Genomic DNA, 19,478 nt, shown 5'->3' on the forward strand with positions numbered 1-19,478 from the left:
TTTCTAGATGGATGGATCTCCTTGGATATCCTGTGACACTGCTGTAAGAACAGAAACTAGGGTCAGGTGGATGGAGGGTAATGCCATGCACAATCTGGCAACCCTCAAAAAAGGGGCGGGTATAACCGGGATCAAAAGCCTGCGTCCCTGATTTTCCAAATATTTTGTTGCGCATAAACAGCGCATCGACTTCAGGGATCAAAAATAAGAATAAAAACACACAAGGAAAGATAAACGCGTGTGTGAGCTGAGAGCCTGAGTGCAGCAGCAGCATCAGGACCAGAGAGCATCATCATCATCAGCATCATCATCATCAGCAGCAGCAGCAGCATCTTCTCCTGTTAGTCATCCTTCTGCTTCCTGCTTCACCCGATTAGCAGGTGAGACCGTGCGTGCGCGTGTGCGCGTGTCTGTGCTCGTGTGCGTTAACATAAGCGTTACATAGTTACAAATGTCATTGTTCCAGCCTGTTTGATCTTTTAGTTAAAGTCACGTGACGCCGGATGCGGCTGTAAATCCCGACATTAGGACTTAATATCGAGCTAATATTGCGATTTAACAATGCACACGGCTGGATATCCTCAGCACCGGCTAGGGCTTCCGTCAATCAAATAAAGAAGCTATATTTTATTGGAAATTAGGATTTACAGTATAGGCCTGAATTTTAATAATGCTTTCTTGTTGCTTGGTTGCTTATTTACTTGCATGCACAGTGTATACTAAAATCGAGGTTTTATTATTATTATTATTATTATTATTATTATTAACTGTTATTTCCTAAAAACAGCAGTGCATTATGGGTATCCTTATTTGTGGTTGGGTATTATTTTGTTCCATGGGTGACATGAAGTTGTACATGGCTACAAAATATGAAAGAAAGAAAGACTTCACCCACAAACATTTTAAATGTGCTACATAATATGATGTACTCAGTACTGATGCTGATTAATTTTTTTTTTTTATCCCAAACATATAATACAGAAAATATGTGTGGCCAAAGTAGCTGTTTCTTAAGTTTATAAACATGGAAGTGGCCGATCTTGCTTCACAAAAAATTTCAAGTTGCTAACCTCAGCCGATTAGTTTATATGTGCTCAAAAATGGCCATTATTCAGTATTATACAGTACTTGTATAACAAGTGACATGTAAAACTGTTGCTTAAAGTGTTTTTTGGTAAAAACCTAAAAAGCCAAATCTGTAGTGTCCATAACCATGTCAAATTAATGTTGCTATATCTTTACAATTTTGCATTTTAGAATAAAATAATTTTTCAGGTATGTCTTTTCATGTGAAATCTAAATCGGCCAAGTTTCATCTGAATGACAGTTAAAGATGGTTAAAAGTTTTGAATACGGACACTACAAAAAAGGGCATAAAATTGTATTTAGCAAGTGTGTTACTTTTTATCTGATAAAACTATAAATGTGTATGCATATTTTGAAAAAACAAAGCATGGTCCAGTAGAGCCAAGAGCTCGTTCATAAGTTTAACAAACATTGTCTAGGTACTAGGATACTAATACAATTGGCTATACCCTGTTCACATTTGCTTCCGGACATCCTGGGCTTGTACTGCATTGCACGTCAGTCATGTGATCTAACTTCCAGGATTGAACATGAGCAAACTTTAAAAGTTTGAAAAGTTTTAATGTAGGGGACTACAAAAAAAATATATATATATATACATATATATATATATATATATGTGTGTGTGTGTGTGTGTGTGTGTGTGTATACGACTCATCTATAATATTATGGCCACCTTCTTAATATTGAGTAAGTCTCTACTTGTGCCACCAAAACAGTAATGCACTGTGTTCTGACACTTTTCTAAGGAAACCAGCATTTACTCTTTCAGCAATAAGAGCTACAGGAGCTCCTATATTGGATCTGACTACACAGACTTGGATTCACTCCCCATGTGCGTCAGTGAGTTGTGCGCCTCGGTCGCCAAAGACCCTGTCACAGGTTGTCCTTCCTTGGATCACTGAGCACTGCAGACTGGAAACATCCTAGAAGAGCTGCAGTTTTGGAGTTACTTTGACCCAGTTGTCTTACCATCACAATTTGACCCCTTGTTACAGAAGCTACAGATAAAATAGCTCATGCCATTGGCACCTGGGATATAGTGGGTGGGATATGTTAGGCAGCAAGTGATATTTTTGCCCCTGAAGTTGATGTGTTGGAAAGAATTTGATTGACTTTGACAAGAGCCAGATTGTGAAAATAAGAGCTGCTGTTGCTCTATTTGCTGAGAAGGTTCAAGCTGGTCACCATCAGAAGGTGTCGGAACACACAGGTGGCACAAGGGAGAACGTACTCAATATTAAGCCGGTGGTCATCCCTTACAAAGAAATGTCTTTAATTTTATCATTGGTTTATTGTAAAGAGTAGACACAGAATATCAATTAAAAATCTAGAAAAAATACATTATAAAAATAATGCATAACCCTAACCCTAGAAAATAAGTTGAGACTTCAGGACTAAAGCACCGCTGCATCACTCTGTATAGATACTGTGTAATGAAAGTAATTTATTAAGGTGAAAATATTCAAATGCATCCATAAAAATAATTTCAAATTTGATTTAACAGTAATAACCATGTGTTGTCTGCTGTCATTATGTATTGTTTAGAGAATGAGTGAAGAGGAGAACCCTGCTGCTGAACCCATGCAGGTCCTGGACGTCCAGGGTGATGGACGCTGGATGTCCCAGGTGTGTGTGCTTTGGGAATAAGTAAACATACTGTATAGAGCGTATGCATGTATAAAGAGTTTATGTATTTGACGGTCATGAGAATCAATAAAGTTTTGAGGCAAAGGCTGACGCCGTGCGTGTGTTTGTGTGTTGCAGCATAACCGCTTTGTGCAGGAGTGTAAGGATGCGGAACCTGACGTGCTGTTTATCGGGGACTCCATGGTTCAGCTGATGCAGCAATATGAGGTGTTTGTGTGTATGTTAAAATATAACATCATGTAGGAAAAAAGCTGTGCACCATAAATAACCAGGGAACAGAGACTGAAGTGTCATTCCCAGCTCAGTGCCACGCTGCGCAATGCCGCATTGTGTTCTGGGTGTAAATAAGCATGCTGTGCTGCTGTAGGATTGAGGAGGGAGCCCATCTTGATTAGTGATTCAATGTGACAACTATCCTCACAAGCTCAGTCAGGAAATGGAAAGGAATAAAATCTTCTAATCAACCCAAAGCAGCATTAATTTAACATGTTAATGTTGGGGTTCTGCGATGTGATTGGTGATTGTGTCCAGGTATGGCGAGAGCTCTTTTCCCCACTCCACGCGCTCAACTTCGGGATTGGCGGAGACACGACGAGCAACGTTCTGTGGAGGATGCAGAATGGAGAACTGGAGAACATCAGGCCACGGGTAAGAGAGAGAGAGAGAGAAATTTTTTTTATACTGTAGGTGATATTTTTTTGGTGAACAACACCAGTATATAACGTGTGTCGTGTTTGGATCCAACCAGGTGGTGGTGCTGTGGGTCGGAACCAATAACCATGAGCACACAGCGGAGCAAGTTGCAGGGGGAATAGTGACCATAGTACAGTTCCTCATCTCGCGCCTCCCAAAGGCCAAGATCGTCGTCCTGGTGAGAAAGAAAGAGAGAGAGCAAAATAGTGTTTATGTGACCTTTTTTTTTCCTTTTATGCAAATTTGCATTGATGCACATTTAACTGATTGAGATCATCAAACAAATAACAAATCACAGTGGTTCGCAGGAGTCGTAAAGCCTTGGAAATGGCTTTGTGACCCTTTCTGGACTGATGCATGTCAATTACAATTGTTTCTTATTTGTCTCTTTAGATCGCGGCATGATGTGACATCTTTTAGTGTGCTTAACTTTGTCAGACAGGTTCTATTTAAGTTATTTTTTGATTTAACACATCTGGCAGTAATCAGGTCTGGGTGTGGCCATTGAAATTGAACTCCGCTTATGTGTCTAATCACAGTTCATTCATGAATAAGTGTGGATTAGGGTTAGGATTACCGCGCTGCAGAAAACACTAATCTTTTTTCCTGTTCCACACTCCAGTCCAGTAGGTGGCGGTATTTCAATAATTGCACATTGCAATTGCACATATTCAACAAGTATTTGCAGAAAAATGGAAGTCGCTTTTATTTTCTGCAAAAGCTCTGCTATATTTCAAAGAATAATTCTATTTTGTAGACCTTTTAAAGTTTGTTGGTTTGTTTAAATTGATTTTTAAAGGGTGAATAACTTCTAAAATCAATTCAGTTAAATGGACTGACCATACAGTTGTATTATGAGCAGAAACAAACTCAATATACAGTAGTCAGCAATAATACTGTAATATTTCTATTGGTTAAGCTAGCATGTGGACTAGCAAGCACTAGTGAGTGTGTAGCAGGATTTTATGAATTTCTAAACTACGGTTAGCTTACTATGCTAATTTAGTAGCTTGTTCTTATCAAGTAAAAAAAATGCCTGCTCTTGGCAGAAGAAAACATTTAAAAAAAGAATTAAAATTTTGAAGTATGTCACCCCTACGACAAACTAAATATTAAATAAAATTGACCACGTAAATGCTTAAACCTGATTGGTTTGTGTCACCCAGGGCCTGTTACCCAGGGGCGAGTTCCCGAACCCTCTGCGGGAGAAAAACGCAGCAGTGAACGCTTTCCTGCGATGCGCCCTCCCTCGTTTCGGATTCGTGCAGTTCCTGGATGTTGGCGGCAGCTTCGTGCACTCCGACGGCACAATTTCCTGCCGAGACATGTTCGACTTCCTGCACCTGACGTCCGGCGGGTACGGTGCCATCGTCGGGCCCCTGCACGAGCTCCTGCTCCAGCTGTTGGAGGAAACACCGCAGGAGAGGCGGGCCTCGCTGGTGTGAGGGGAGGCGGGGTTCAGGGATCCGTCTCGTTCTTTAAGTAGAACATGTACATCATTACATAATATATGGCGAGAGAAAGAGTGGAAGAAAGAGAAAGAGAGATGAATGTTGGCAAAATGTGAAAAAAGTAAGAATTGTGTATGTTTTCTTGTTTTTTTTTATTTATTTAAGTATTTCGTGAGTCTATGGCAAAGTCTGAACAAATATACAAATATATATATATATATAAACAATACTGAGCACTGTGTGTGTGTGTGTGTATGTGTGTGTGTGTGTGTGTGTAAGTCGACTCAGCAAAATGGACACTGAACAATGACATGCTGTGCTGCCTTATTGCTTTAGCGTAACACTGATACTGCCAGCTTTTCTGTCTCTCTCTCTCACACACACACACACACACACACACACACACACAAACACACGTTTCCACAAAGATCTATTCAGTATATAATAAAAATGGATATATGCTCTATTTCAAATCTCTCACACACACAATATCTCATTTACACAGGGTTAATCAGCTAGAGGCTAATGTAGCTAACAACTAATGTGTATCCACCAACATGCTCTTTATACATTTGCTTTACACAATAGCCTGGAGTGCTGGGATTGACTTTTTAAACAAGTTATTTGATACAATGTAAATGGCGGGAAGTGCCACAACACAAGGGATATTTGGTTTCGGTTGTCGTTAGCTTCATTAGCCGTATATATTTAAAGAAATTCCTTCATCCGTTTCCAGTCAGGAGAAAATACGACTACGCTAAAGTGGGGGAAGGGGGGGGGGGGGTGATATTGTGAAAGTTATATACATAGAATCCATTTATCTTTAAATATTTGTACGTGTGTATGTGTGTGTTAACTACCATCCCTGTATGTATATACCCTCAATAAACACATGAATAGCTGTGTGTGTACACAACAATGTGCTAATGTTTCCTGTCAGCCACTGAGTGTTAGCTTAGCCGCACTGCCAGTCTGCCACACGCCGAAGACTGTGTGAAACTTTACAATAAAGAAGATGGAGTGTCACCAAGTTGTTACCGGAATCTTCTCTTCAGATTTAACGCTGATTGTGCAGCACACAAATAATAGCCTGACTGTCAGTGACTGTCCCATGCTAATCTCTGTACCACTGAGGAAACTAGCTTTACAAATGGCAGCACAGTGTGTGGATCAGTACGAGGTAATAAAGAAAAGATCAGTTTCTGACAAACAGTTTAAACCTGACTAAATCAATGTTTTTTCACTTGTTGGTAATACTAAAAATGCTTCTTTTCTTTATCTAAATAAATAGAAAAAGGTTTTGTCCGTACACTGGTCAGAGCACGCTCTTTTAATGATATCTTTATTTACCTGAAACCAGTTGCAGTCCTTAGATCTCTACCTGAAGTTTAATCTGCACCATCAGTGAATCTAAATGTTGAGTAAAAGTGATATTATGAACAGTTATGTGTGGGATTTAATAATCTACTTTAAAATAATCTCCTAATGCGCTACTGTCTCAATGTAAACAAACACCTGCATCAATAGATATTAATTAGAAAAGATAAAGTGAAGATTTTTACTGGGATTAGTTCATATTTTCACTTTGGCTGAAATAACAGCGCTGAAGTGGTATAAGTGAATTTTAACACGCTGGAGTGGTTTTAAGACAAAACTTCATCTTTATCCTTTGATCTACTTTTTCCATTTCTCATCTGTGATTCACTCTCCGATTACCGAACAGGGAGTGTATTTGTCTGAGCACCAAAGAAGGACAACTTAGTGTAAACAAGGCGTAAGATACTCAACCTTACAGAATGGGATTTCTCTGTATTAATAAGTTAGACAGAGAGTTCTGCTGTACAGAGAGACACACAGACATTTACGTGGCCTTCAACCTCAAATAATAATAATAATAATAATAATAATATCACTGATTACATTAAAGATCAGCAGATTATTATTAGCTTTACATTTTTTAACTACTTTTAGAAACTCTAACCATCAATGGCAGGTACCTATGCTAGTAGATTCTAAAGGAGAATATATCCAGAACAATGAAAACATAGCAGGTTTAAAGGTTCGAAGAGTCAAAGTATTTGTAAAGCTTTGAAATTGGCTTTTAATGACAGCTGTTGCTATGCATCAGATCTAACGAGCTGATTAAGGGTGCCCAAACTTTTGCACAGTGCCATAATAATGTTTTTATTTATTTATTATGTTGTTAAATTTATGGCATAAGAAGTAACTATGCATCAATGTGTGCAGAAAATATTGTTCTTTTTTTTCCATTTTCAAGAGAGACTGTGTTAACATCTTTTCAACAAAAAAATCATCAAAATCTGTTATTTAACAAGAGGTGCCTAAACTTTTGCATTATAAATATTACTGTAAATATTGGAAAACAATCAATGAACTATTTATAAATCAAAATTGAAATAAAAAAATTATTTTATTATTATTATTACTCATAATTTATTATTTTTTTTACGGAACACAATCATAATCCATTTATTTATTTAAAATATTCCTTCACTTAAGTATAATTAATATTTATATATATATCTTTTTTTATTTATTTATTTATTTATTTTTATCACATGTAAAAGGAAAAAAAATCTGAAATTATCCTTGTTTGACAAACAAAAAATTTAATCACCTAAAACAAACAAACAAACATTCGCTTTAATTCAAACGTCTAATCACTCAAAATGTTTTGATTTCACACATGACATGTTTTTTGACATATGTTCACAAAGACCTGAATAAGCAGTAACCCACTCATGTAGATAACTGTATGATAAATTACTGCAGTGTTTTATGGCAGTGATCTAATACGGTGATCTAAGCTGCCATGCAAAGCAGCTGATCACTGCTTTATTACGCTGGAATGACGGAAGACATGTAGGTATCCTTTAACTGTACATGCACATACCTGCCTGTGGATATCTTATCTCAGTAAACGGCTGACTTTCAGTGCACTTTGGCTTGCGTGTCCGTGTGAATCTGCCCGAGTGATCCAGCTGGTCTGAGTAGACGTGCATCAGGAGAGTTTATATGCTGGTGTAGACCTGTGATTAGAATTAACAGTCGAATTGCCATCTTAAATAAATGAGAAAGGGATTTAAAATAAACAGTGTAGAGATGTCATAAAACTAGTGATGTGGACAACAATTATTCAGATTATATTATTATTATTATTATTATTATTATGAATATTATTATTATTATTGTCCTAGTCAATAGACATTTTCATTTTGGTGCTGTAGCAATGTATTCTTCTTATTATTATTGTTGTTGTTGTTGTTGTTGTTGTTGTTATTGTTGTTGATAAAGCAATCAATTAGACATCAGAAGCAAAAAATTACCCTTTCTACCACATCATAAATCTATTTTTTTACTCTAAATATTGGAAAACAATGATGACGTCAATTATTTATTTACACGTTTGTATTTAAACTTTAAAAATGTTTTGTACTATTATATTCATAGTCAATTCATGCAAATTTATGAATAATATAATAATAATAATAATAATAATAATAATAATGCAGTTTTTACATTATTATTATTATTATTATTATTATTATTATTATTATTATTATTCATTTATTTTATTTTTTACTAAAGGCAACCATATTGCATCTATTTATTTATTTATTTATTTACGTATCTATTTATTTAAGTATCATTTAAGTATAATTTATATCATACTTAAATTATACAGTATAATTTAATCTTATATCACATTTTATTTCTTTATTTGAATACTCAAGCACTATATTTTCTTTTTTTTATTTATTTATTTAATTTATATTTTTTTATTTTAATTTGAAAAGATTTATATTTCATTCTGTATCGTGCTGTGTATGACTGTGTATGTGATAAATTAAATTTGAATTTGATTATCCTAATAGTAAATAAATAACCCCTTAGTGGTGAACAAATATTCCTCGAAGCCTCAGGAAACTACAAAATAAAAAAATAAATCCAAATTTAAACTCTTTAAAGTTGGGATAACTGTGGTTTAGTTACTCCCGCTGAATTAAGGTCATTGACTCAGGGTGACCTTTGGTTTATGCATTGTGTGTGTATGTGTGTGTGATGGGTGCCATTGATTAATCATCCATATCTTTGCATCTGATGTCTTGCGAGTGTGCACTAAGCTGATTAACTCATGGCAGATAATATTCCACCAGATACTATTCAGCCTCCAACGTATGTAACCTTTAAACTTCAGCCTTCCATGTAGGAGGTCACGAGTCCAACTGCATGTGTATATAAACCTCTGGTCTGTGCCTGAATGTTCATCATCAGACCACCACCTCTAAGGTAAGAGCTTGCAAACAGCACAGGGAGGAAGCCGGAGGAGCGATTCGAACAACTTGAAAACACTGCAGCTCTTCCAGAGCGCAAATTAATGTTATAGCGACGTATCACTTGTAGCCCATTTCAGTCTTAATATTTAATCTACATAATTAATAACAAATTTAATTTGTTTAGTCTTTATCCTCAGATAAAAATAATTGTTCGCTTTCATGTTACAGCTGAATGTCTGTATATTGATATTGAAATATATTATTTTTATCCCTAGGCTCCAACATGAAATTTGTGGCTCTAGCTCTGACCCTGCTGTTGGCTTTGGGTAAGTGTGTCTCATCTCCTCTTCTTTGACTTTTTTTTCCTTTGTGTTTTATGCAAAACCAGTTTACTGGAGGTTTATATATTTTCAAACATTTTCATTTTCTGTCAGAATTGAATTCTCAGTTTTTGTGATGCTGATCACACAATGCAATGTGTGTTACCATCAAACAGACCTTCTTTCAACTTTATGGCAAATGTAGAAAGCTGAAAGAAAATTGGTGGGCTCACCACTTGTGCTCCCAATGATCTCCCAATTTGGTCATTTTCTAGCCAGTTATGATTCCAGAGTTGAACACTCTCATGTGGAAAGTTATAACTGATTAATGATTGACCGTCATGCTGATTGACTGGAAAATGTAGTACTATACATTCCACCCAATCAATATTATAATATTGTCACAATAACATTATCTTCCACCTAAATTGGCCAGAGAAATCAGCTTAGTAACAAAAAGGCAGTAACAACATCCAGAACAACACCAGTCCTAGATGTATCTTTAGTTGGCTTGTACACTGACTCTCCAAAGGTCTAAAACACTTTTCTGTTCGTCCCCAGGCTGCCATGCCCGCACCCTGCAGGCCGATGCTCCCACCCAGCTGGAGCACTACAAGGCAGTTGCCATGGTCTACCTGGACCAGGTGAAGGACCAGGCCTACAAAGCCCTGGAGCACCTGGAGGGAACCGAATATGAGCAGTACAAGTAAGCTGACTGTGATTACACCTAATTCAAACATGGTCTTCGAAACCCAGCTTGTTTTGCTCGGGTTGATTAACTAATATATTAAGCAGCCAAATTTTTGAAGTTGTAGCTAACCACATGCATTCCTTCTCCTAATAAGAATGAAGCTGACTGAGAGCCTAGACAACTTGCAGAAGTACACAGATTCCGCCGCCCTGAAACCCATTGCCGCCCAGCTGACTCAGGGAACCCAGGTTGCACGCGAGTTCATCCTGAAAGAACTTGATGACCTGCACAAAAAAGTAGAGCCACACCGTGCTGAGCTGCGCCAGTCCATCCAGAAACACCTGGACCAGTATAAAGATCGTCTCATCCCCATCTTCCGTGATTACCTGGCTGATAACCAGAAGGAGCTCGATGGTCTTCGTCAGAAGCTCCAGCCAGCCTTCGAGGACCTCAAAGCCAAGCTGGAGATCAACTTTGAGGAGACCAAGACCAAGATTTCCCCCATTGTTGAGACTGTGCGTGGAAAGCTCACAGAAAGGCTGCAGGACCTGAAGGACCTGGCCAGCCCTGTGGCTGAGGAGTACAAGGAGCACATGCTGAAGGCTGTTGAGGATGTCAAGAGCCAGCTTGCACCCCACACCACCCAGCTCCAAGGTCAAATTGAGCCCTACATGGAGACCCTGAGGGCCAAGTTCACGTCCATCTACGACACTATCACTCAGGCCTTGAACGCCTAAATATGGCTTCTGCCAGGACTTGTATTTTCTAAATCACACATTCACGTAATCACCTTTAAGATTGTGTGTTGACCTAAACGTTCATGTTTATGGGATGATGCAAAATAAAATATATATAATAATAAAATGCTGTAAGTCTTTGTGCCGATCTGTAAGTGGGAGCAGTTTTGGAGCTTTTTTTTTTTATTATTACTTTTTAAAAGAATAGTGATTCTCTAAAGATTATTTACATAGCAATAAAAGTCATCAGTGTAAAAAATATAAACACATATAGTCACACACGCTGCTTAAAACAGGTTTCTGAAACTTTGGGTAATGAATTTTCATTGTGAAACACGGTTTAAGGCTTTTTCGCTCCAAATCCTGGGACACTATTAAAGGTCTTGGTAATGTTTCAGCTTTGAGTTGGTCGTACTCTTTACATTTAAATGATAATTGATCAGGGGATGCACATTCACATTTTTTATAAAAAGTCTCCTTAGACAGGATGTGATGTTTAACGAAACTTGATGCAGCAATTTTTCCACGGACTGATAAATGAGCTGCTCACTAATCTGGATGTTTTGGTCCCAGAATGTGTTGATTCTCAACATGATATAATTATCATGAAATCATAAAGTGAGTCTGTTCAACATTACTGAGAAAAGAAACAAAATAAACATGCCTCTCATATTAATGATCATTTATTAAAAAAAAAAAAACTTTTTCTGTCTCCATAAAAAGAAAAGATAAAAAGCATGTTTTTATTCAAGTATTGAGGTATTTACAATGAAAAAAAAACTCAACTGGGACAATTTTTTTGGGGAAAAAAAAAAGGACTTCCAGTACGCCTCGGTGGTGTCGACGATGATCTTTGTTTGGAGATCACATGATCTTGTACGCATCATCATATGACATCATGCCATGTGGGTTTATTTGCTGGGACAGAACGGGCAGGAGTTGCTCCTGGTGGACTGCAGCCACACACTGATGCACTAACACAATAATAAAAAAAAAAAAAACAGCATTATATAAATCAGATAATCCACACCTTGTTTTCTACAATCCTGGCATGAATGGAGTTACACCATGCTCACCTCTTTATGTAGCGTATGAGGACAGTTGGTGTGGTACTGGGATCCGGGTTCGACCTGGTTCTGACACATTAAACACAGTTTCCGCACAGTTGCACCTTGCTGATGGGGGGAAAAAAAAAAAAGAGAGTAGAAGACGTGTCAGAGAATACTGGTGACTATGCAAAGCTCAAAAATGTAAAACCTTCGCTACGTAGCCTAGGCAGCGAGCTTACAAAAACGCTAAAGTGTACTGAATTGACAGTTATTTTTTAAAAGGCGGAATCGACAAGGACAAGTCATCAATCAGTAAAGATGTAATCTTAACACTTTTATAAAAAAGCAACACGTGATTTGGACGTAATTGTGTGTTTAGTGGATGGAACATGGTGTATTATGGTGAACAGCTACCTGTGAGCTTCGTGGCTGGAAGCTGTGAGCGCTGGGAGCGTGGACAGAGGGACGTATGGATGCCGCAGGATGGACAGGACCTCTGTGTGCGTGTCTTGATCCTGCAGGAGGTGCGATGGGGCCTAGAGGCTGAGACAGCAAGGTGTGTGTTTAGAACATGAAAAGAAGAAAAATATGTACATTCTGGATTCGTTCTATGTGCAGACCGAGTGTGTGTGTGTGTGTCCAAATCTAAAACCACAACTGGTTAACGCCTGCTTACCGGCCGTTCGTTTTGTGCTAGCTTCTGTTCCATTTGATGCTTGATGTCCTCTATAGACATGCCGGACATGGTGCCACGCTCACTCTTAACCTGCTGCAACACCGCCATTATTTGAGGTCTAGCACACACAAAGGAAAACATGATGCACTGGTGAGCGCAAAGTAAAACGAGCATTTGATCTGTTTAACCTACAAAAGGCTGAATATGATCACCAGCACCTGGTGCACTGTGGGAACTGGGTCCCCAGTCTGTCCAGCAGCTTGTCCAGTTTGCCCACGGGTTGTGGATTCGATGGGAGCGCCTGTGGGGCAGGGATTCGCACCGTGGCTGCTGGCCCCGCCCCTTGAGATGGTCCTGCCGATGCTGCGAGGCTAATAGGGACGCCCACCTGGGCTGTAGGAACGGCGGCAGCAGGTAATACGTATGCGGGGTTAGCGTAGGGCATTGTGGGGCCGCGGGTGGCGGTGGGCATAGCCAGTCTCGGTACAGGAACGGTCTGCTCGAGCGTGTGTGGCGTGAAGGCCATTGGGTTTGGTGTGGAAAGCAGAGGAGGGGTGGATCTATGGGGTGAATGAAACTGAGGCTGGGTCACCGTAGGGCGGATCGGAGCACACTGTGTGAAATTCAGCAAATCGATCTAGAGAGATAGAGAGAGATATATTTAGTCTATCATCTTAAATGTCCAGAGATTTAAAAAAAGCAGGCCACGTTAACACAAATATTTACCATGGGTATGTGTGGGAGATGAGGAAGGGTGATTTTCGGCAATCCGTCAAGCTGCTGCCCCTTGTAAAGTTGCTTCAGGTTTTCATTATACAAGGACTAAAATGTAAGTGACCACATTTTTAAAATCATTAACATAGTAAAAATGTATCTCCACGGCCAGGTGATCTAAACCTGTAGACCAGGTGAACTAAACCCATCCCTTATCTGTAGACCGGGTGAACTAAACCCACCCCTTACCTGTAGACCAGGTGAACTAAACCCACCCCTTACCTGTAGACCGGGTGAACTAAACCCACCCCTTACCTGTAGACCGGGTGAACTAAACCCACCCCTTACCTGTAGACCAGGTAACCTAAACCCACCCCTTACCTGTAGGCCGGGTAAACTAAACCCACCCCTTACCTGTAGGCCAGGTAACCTAAACCCACCCCTTACCTGTAGACCAGGTAAACTAAACCCACCCCTTACCTGTAGGCCGGGTAAACTAAACCCACCCCCCACCTGTAGACCAGGTGAACTAAACCCATCCCTTACCTGTAGACCGGGTGAACTAAACCCACCCCTACCTGTAGGCCGGGTGAACTAAACCCACCCCTTACCTGTAGACCAAGTGGACTAAACCCACCCCTTACCTGTAGACCAAGTGAACTAAACCCACCCCTTACCTGTAGGCCAGGTAACCTAAACCCACCCCTTACTTGTAGACCGGCTAAACTAAACCCACCCCTTACCTGTAGACCAGGTGAACTAAACCCACCCCCCACCTGTAGACCAGGTGAACTAAACCCATCCCTTACCTGTAGACCGGGTGAACTAAACCCACCCCTTACCTGTAGACCGGGTGAACTAAACCCACCCCTTACCTGTAGACCGGGTGAACTAAACCCACCCCTTACCTGTAGACCAGGTGAACTAAACCCACCCCTTACCTGTAGACCAGGTAACCTAAACCCACCCCTTACTTGTAGGCCGGGTAAACTAAACCCACCCCTTACCTGTAGGCCAGGTAACCTAAACCCACCCCTTACTTGTAGACCGGCTAAACTAAACCCACCCCTTACCTGTAGACCAGGTGAACTAAACCCACCCCCTACCTGTAGACCAGGTGAACTAAACCCATCCCTTACCTGTAGACCAGACGCACTATCCCCACCCCCCTCTGTAGACCTGGTGCACTGTCCCCACCCCTCACTTGTAAAACACATACACCCTCACCTGGAGCTTTCCCAAGTTGCTACGACCCATTGCCACATTTTTCTCCCATTCGATGCGATTCCGGCTGCTGTGAGGTGACGTGTCCGACCTGCACACAAAGCAAACTTTTTCATTAAGACACAAAGGCAAACACACAAAGCAAGTAACCTATTAGAATTTTTGTCGCTCTTACCTGAGAGTGCTTAGATATCTTTCTGCTTCTGAAATCCAGTCTTCTATCTGAGAGATTATGAGCTCTCTCTGAGATTCTAAAGCAGTGATCTACACACACACACACACACTATAATTCATCCTATAATAATCAAACATGGCTGATATATGACCACCACTGTTCCGTTTCTCGTAAGACCTTTACTTTGTTTGTTCTCGTTTTAGAAGGTGATGGTTATGTGGGTTGTTCGCTTGTTTGTTTCTGTGTTTGCCTACCTCATCTTTCAGAGCTGTCTTATTGGATTCTTCAACTTGTCTAGAGAGTCTCTCCATCTCATGCTGCAATGATGCAATCTCTTGTTCCCAAGTAGCCCTGTTGCAGAACACACACACAAAAAAAAAAAAAAAAAAAAAAAACACACACACACACTTGATATAAATTAAGACAAATAAAAACAAAACATTTAATAATGATGAACATATCGGATAGATTTTGACCTTCTTAAATATTGTTACAGAGCTAAATGTTGTTTTTGGTAGAGAAGTGAGTCAAAGTAACTTCCTCTTCTGCTGTTCTGCCTTTTTCTCATTATTGTTATTGTACTGAAATACTTTTTGTACTTTCTTCTGAACTTTCGCTCTGCAGATAAACAAGGACCACAACTGAGTTTTTGCTAATGGTCCGTTTTTTATTTTGCGGTCTTCCCCAAAGCCTTACTTTTCATTTCTTTGCTCTTCCTTAAGCATCCCCAGTTTTGTGTCAACCTCCTCCATCTCTTGGGTCAATCTAAAACACAACACACACGCAGATACATGTTTTAACGCTGAACACACAAAGACAAACGATCAAAGACTCCCATATTTCTATTTTTTTTCTCTACATCTTCTCTTTAACCTTTTCTTCGTCTCCAGCTTTATATCCCTCTCGGTGGTGAGCTCCTCGGTTTTGGCGCTGAAGTTTTTCCGCGTTGTCCTACTGCTGTTTAGGTCCAGTTTCACCTGCACTGACTCGATCTTATCTAGGAGCGCCTGAACACATACAAAATTTAATTCAATCAATACATACATAATTCACGTCTCGAACAGACACAAACCCAGCACATCATGAGATCGACTTCAGCTCCAAAATACGATGAGAAACCAGACCCGATGTTGCCGCTGCTTGTCTTCTCTCGCCTTCTCCAAACTTGCAATGTGGCTCTTGTACTCGTTCTCTTCATCAGCCTTCTGTTTCTCCAGAGACTCGCACTCCTCCGCCAGCTTGGCGCTCTGTTCCACCAGGACGCGCTACGTGAAAAAGAGAAAGAGAATAGTATTATAAAACGCACTACATACTAACTATTCGATTGATGCACATTAGAATTAAATTTAGCGCTATAAAACCAACTAGAGATAAATAAAACTATTTTACCATTAGGTGTTCCCAACTTTCGTTTGTGTTGACACATTTTTCTTGCGTCCAATCGTCCGTCTGTGTTGGAGACAAAAGCATGCGTTAGATACGCAAAACAAGGACAAAGGACACAGCTGTAGAACTAAAGCCAATTACATAGTTATCTGATTATCTAGTTGATTATGTAGCAAAGGATCATTGTTCTCTGGAGAAAAAGAGTAAAACTGTATGCACGTAAATGTAGAAGTCCTCAATTTACAATTCTACTGAAGAATATCAGCTTACGGTAGCCTTAAATTTATAGTTTGTTTTTCTCTCTCTCCCTACTTCCGATCTCAAACACCTGCTACACGATTAGGGAAGGCAAATCCTGCTAAAACTGCTTTGAATACTATGCACCACTCTGGCTGTGTAACGCAAGGTCACGCAGGAATGGAGTGAGGTAGAAAGTACAAGTACTGGTTGTAAGATAAAGTGGAGTAAAAGTACAAAGAATCCGCTAACCAAACGACTACAGATACTGTACATGAAATGCGTACTTAAGAACAGCAAATAAGTAAATGTTCTTGTGCAACTTTGCATTTTTCTAACATAGTGAGAATAAAAAATGAAAAATAAACACTAGACATGGGGGAGATCGATTAAGCCATGTATTGCAAATGTTTTGTGTGGCGATTCACGCATTTTTATGACGTTACATTATTGAGATCTGCCCTTTTTTTTTTTCTTGAAACTCTGTGAGCAAGTTAATCTAAAATCCACTCACTCACACGCTTACACCAGTCTCAAATCACAGTAAGCACTCGTTAGTTAAAAAAGTCGCTAAAAGACCTTATAGACGATATTTTGGGTTGTCTCCAAAATGCACCCAATGGAATTTTATATACTCCTTCAAGGAGATTTACACGATCACCACCAAACCGGGCCAGTATACTCTCAAGAGATTGAGAACGCTAAATTGCGAAGGAATTTTTGATATCTAAATCATAACTGTTATGTTAACATAGGACAAAAGTTGGTGACGACCCACAAACTGTCACGTTGCCTACGTGTCCTTAGGGCCCAAGCACTGACATCATAGCTCTGAAAGTGCTGATGTCATGGCATGTCACATGCAGGGCTCTACTGTTCTAAAGTTTATTGGGCCCAAGACCTCCTATGACGTCATGGGGTGTGAAGGGCCCCTTGTTTTATATGTATATCCATGTATAAACACTTTCTGCAACACTGTGACATTCATTAGACAGGTTGTGTAAAATCTCTGCCAGGTTTCTGTTTACAGCTCTGGATTATTAATCATGATGATGATGATGATGATGATGAAGTTTTCCTACCTGAACTTCCCGCTCTGTGGTCTCTGTATTACTCGGCATTGTATCCACTAATCTGTAGTCATCCAGCGGCGCTTCCGGTATGATCACCGGATACGGAAAGTACGGAAAACCAGGCACCACATCCCAAAATGGTACGAGACTGAAAAAAAAAAAGAAGTAGCTTTGTGTTTTCCTTTTATTAAACCATAAACGTACTCGCTGTTTGTTTACACGGATTATACGGTTCACTTACACGATTTCCGGGTAGCATAAAATCTCGCGAGATTTAACAATCTTAACGGCATTACGAGAAAAAAATATTTGTCGTTTTTAAAATTCTAAAAATAGGAATTATAACTATGTTTTAATTCATATTCAGTATTTATGGATTTAAAAATAAAATACTTTTTATATGATAAGTCAGAATCTGAAATTCTTGCCGCTTGAGTGACTCGTCCAATCAGAAAGCGAGCTGAGCTGAATTTGACTGCACATGCGCGAGATTTTGTTACCTTCGACGTATTTATTTATTTATTTTTGTGATTAGTGTTGCCAGGTGTTTTTTTTTTCCTGCGAAGACCCTTAAATTTACCACTTATCTAGAGATTTATCACACTTTCCTCCTTACATGTTCACACACTGCTTAACTTAACTGATGTACAGCAAATCCCCAGATTTACCACATGTCAAACACTTCTTAACATCTCCACTGCATCCCAAAGCATTTCAAAGGTCCATTACATCATTACGCTTCCCAAATGTCTAACATATCTTTAAACTCCCAAAATGTCTCAATGTCTTCATTGTCCAAATGTACAGCACCCGATGTCCAGAAACATCCCAAATGTCCAAACTATGTCCAATGTACAGTGCCAAATGTTGGGTACATGATACCAATTGTATTAAATTTTAAAACACTATGAAAAATTTACAGTATTAAATGTCCATCACTGTCCTAAATGTAGAGTACCAAGTGTCCAGGAGCATCCCAATTTTAGGGTACCAAATCTCCAGCAACATCCCAAAGGTACAGTACCAAATGTCGAGGGCCATTCCAAATATACCAAACCAAATGTCCAGCACCACCTCAATTGCACCAAATGTCCAGAACCATCCTAAATGTACAAAACGTCCAGAACCATCTCAAATGTACTGAATTTCCAGCACCATCCCAAATCTACTAAATGTCTATCAAGATCCAAAAAATAGAGTTCTTTACAGTATGTCCAGCATCATCTTAATTCTACCAAATGTCCAGCCCCAACCCAAATCTACTAAATGTCAATCAACATTCCAAATGCACAGCACCCTCTAAAATGTACATTATGCCTAATGTCCAGTGGGATCTAAATATTATAAATGTCCAGCACTATTCCAAATATATCAAATCCCCAACAAACAAAATTTCCAGCCAATTATTACATTTGCCAAATAAACTTTACAAACATATCAGCTAAACTTTATAGACTAAACACCATAAATGTCCACCAGTCGCCAACTTCCCAAATGATCAAAACATAACTAAACTTCCCTGATTTATTTTGTATATATTAACCTGATTGTAAGAAGAAGAAAAAACTGGCAACCCTGGGACTGATTAAAGTTTAACCTGCCACACATGTGTAGTACAGTACATGGATGCTTCATTGTTTTTTATTCATCTGTTTATCTGTGTGTTGCTCTATATGAACTTACCATGTCAGGTCCTCTTCACAATTCAAATAAACTTCAGCAGTCTCCATGTCTAGGAAAAAAAATAATATAAGGACTGATTCAAATGAGCTCTTTTGGTAGTTTAGGACGTAAATCTTATTACCTATGAGCTAGTTAATACTCAGATAGTCACAGAATCTCAGTCATCGCAGAAATATCCACGTTTAAACTTATGGGCTGGAAAAACACAAGATGAGCTTTATGTTCATTTAATCAGAAACAAAAGTGAAAGCTAAAATGAAACAACAACAAAGAATTCATTACAAAAAAAGTCCTCACCTCTAGATCGGGATCGTGTAACAACAACAAATTGTCTT

At 39.2% G+C, this 19,478-nt stretch overlaps 3 protein-coding genes across 3 annotated transcripts; 2 read left to right on the forward strand and 1 right to left on the reverse strand.

The window, feature by feature from the left end:
• Positions 1-115: 115 nt before the first annotated feature.
• On the forward strand, positions 116-5,906 carry pafah1b2 (platelet-activating factor acetylhydrolase 1b, catalytic subunit 2). Its single transcript, XM_053485215.1, has 6 exons — positions 116-380; positions 2,635-2,715; positions 2,854-2,943; positions 3,268-3,384; positions 3,485-3,607; positions 4,596-5,906. The coding sequence occupies exons 2-6, from the start codon at positions 2,638-2,640 to the stop codon at positions 4,872-4,874; spliced, it is 687 nt and encodes a 228-aa protein (XP_053341190.1). The 5' UTR covers positions 116-380; positions 2,635-2,637; the 3' UTR covers positions 4,875-5,906.
• A 3,256-nt stretch (positions 5,907-9,162) lies between these two features.
• On the forward strand, positions 9,163-11,263 carry apoa1a (apolipoprotein A-Ia). Its single transcript, XM_053485210.1, has 4 exons — positions 9,163-9,191; positions 9,454-9,504; positions 10,060-10,204; positions 10,344-11,263. Exons 2-4 carry the CDS (start codon positions 9,462-9,464, stop codon positions 10,924-10,926), a joined length of 771 nt encoding a protein of 256 aa, XP_053341185.1. The 5' UTR covers positions 9,163-9,191; positions 9,454-9,461; the 3' UTR covers positions 10,927-11,263.
• A 373-nt stretch (positions 11,264-11,636) lies between these two features.
• On the reverse strand, positions 11,637-19,478 carry rnf214 (ring finger protein 214). The gene is made up of 16 exons (XM_053485170.1): positions 19,441-19,478; positions 19,144-19,192; positions 17,470-17,608; positions 16,154-16,213; positions 15,889-16,029; positions 15,638-15,771; positions 15,461-15,529; positions 15,019-15,115; positions 14,765-14,853; positions 14,593-14,680; positions 13,378-13,473; positions 12,870-13,288; positions 12,652-12,769; positions 12,390-12,518; positions 12,003-12,101; positions 11,637-11,900 (listed from the first exon to the last, which is right to left on the reverse strand). Exons 2-16 carry the CDS (start codon positions 19,188-19,190, stop codon positions 11,838-11,840), a joined length of 1,788 nt encoding a protein of 595 aa, XP_053341145.1. The 5' UTR covers positions 19,191-19,192; positions 19,441-19,478; the 3' UTR covers positions 11,637-11,837.

Source organism: Clarias gariepinus, chromosome 24 (assembly GCF_024256425.1).
Source record: "Clarias gariepinus isolate MV-2021 ecotype Netherlands chromosome 24, CGAR_prim_01v2, whole genome shotgun sequence".
Taxonomy (NCBI): Eukaryota; Metazoa; Chordata; class Actinopteri; order Siluriformes; family Clariidae; genus Clarias; species Clarias gariepinus.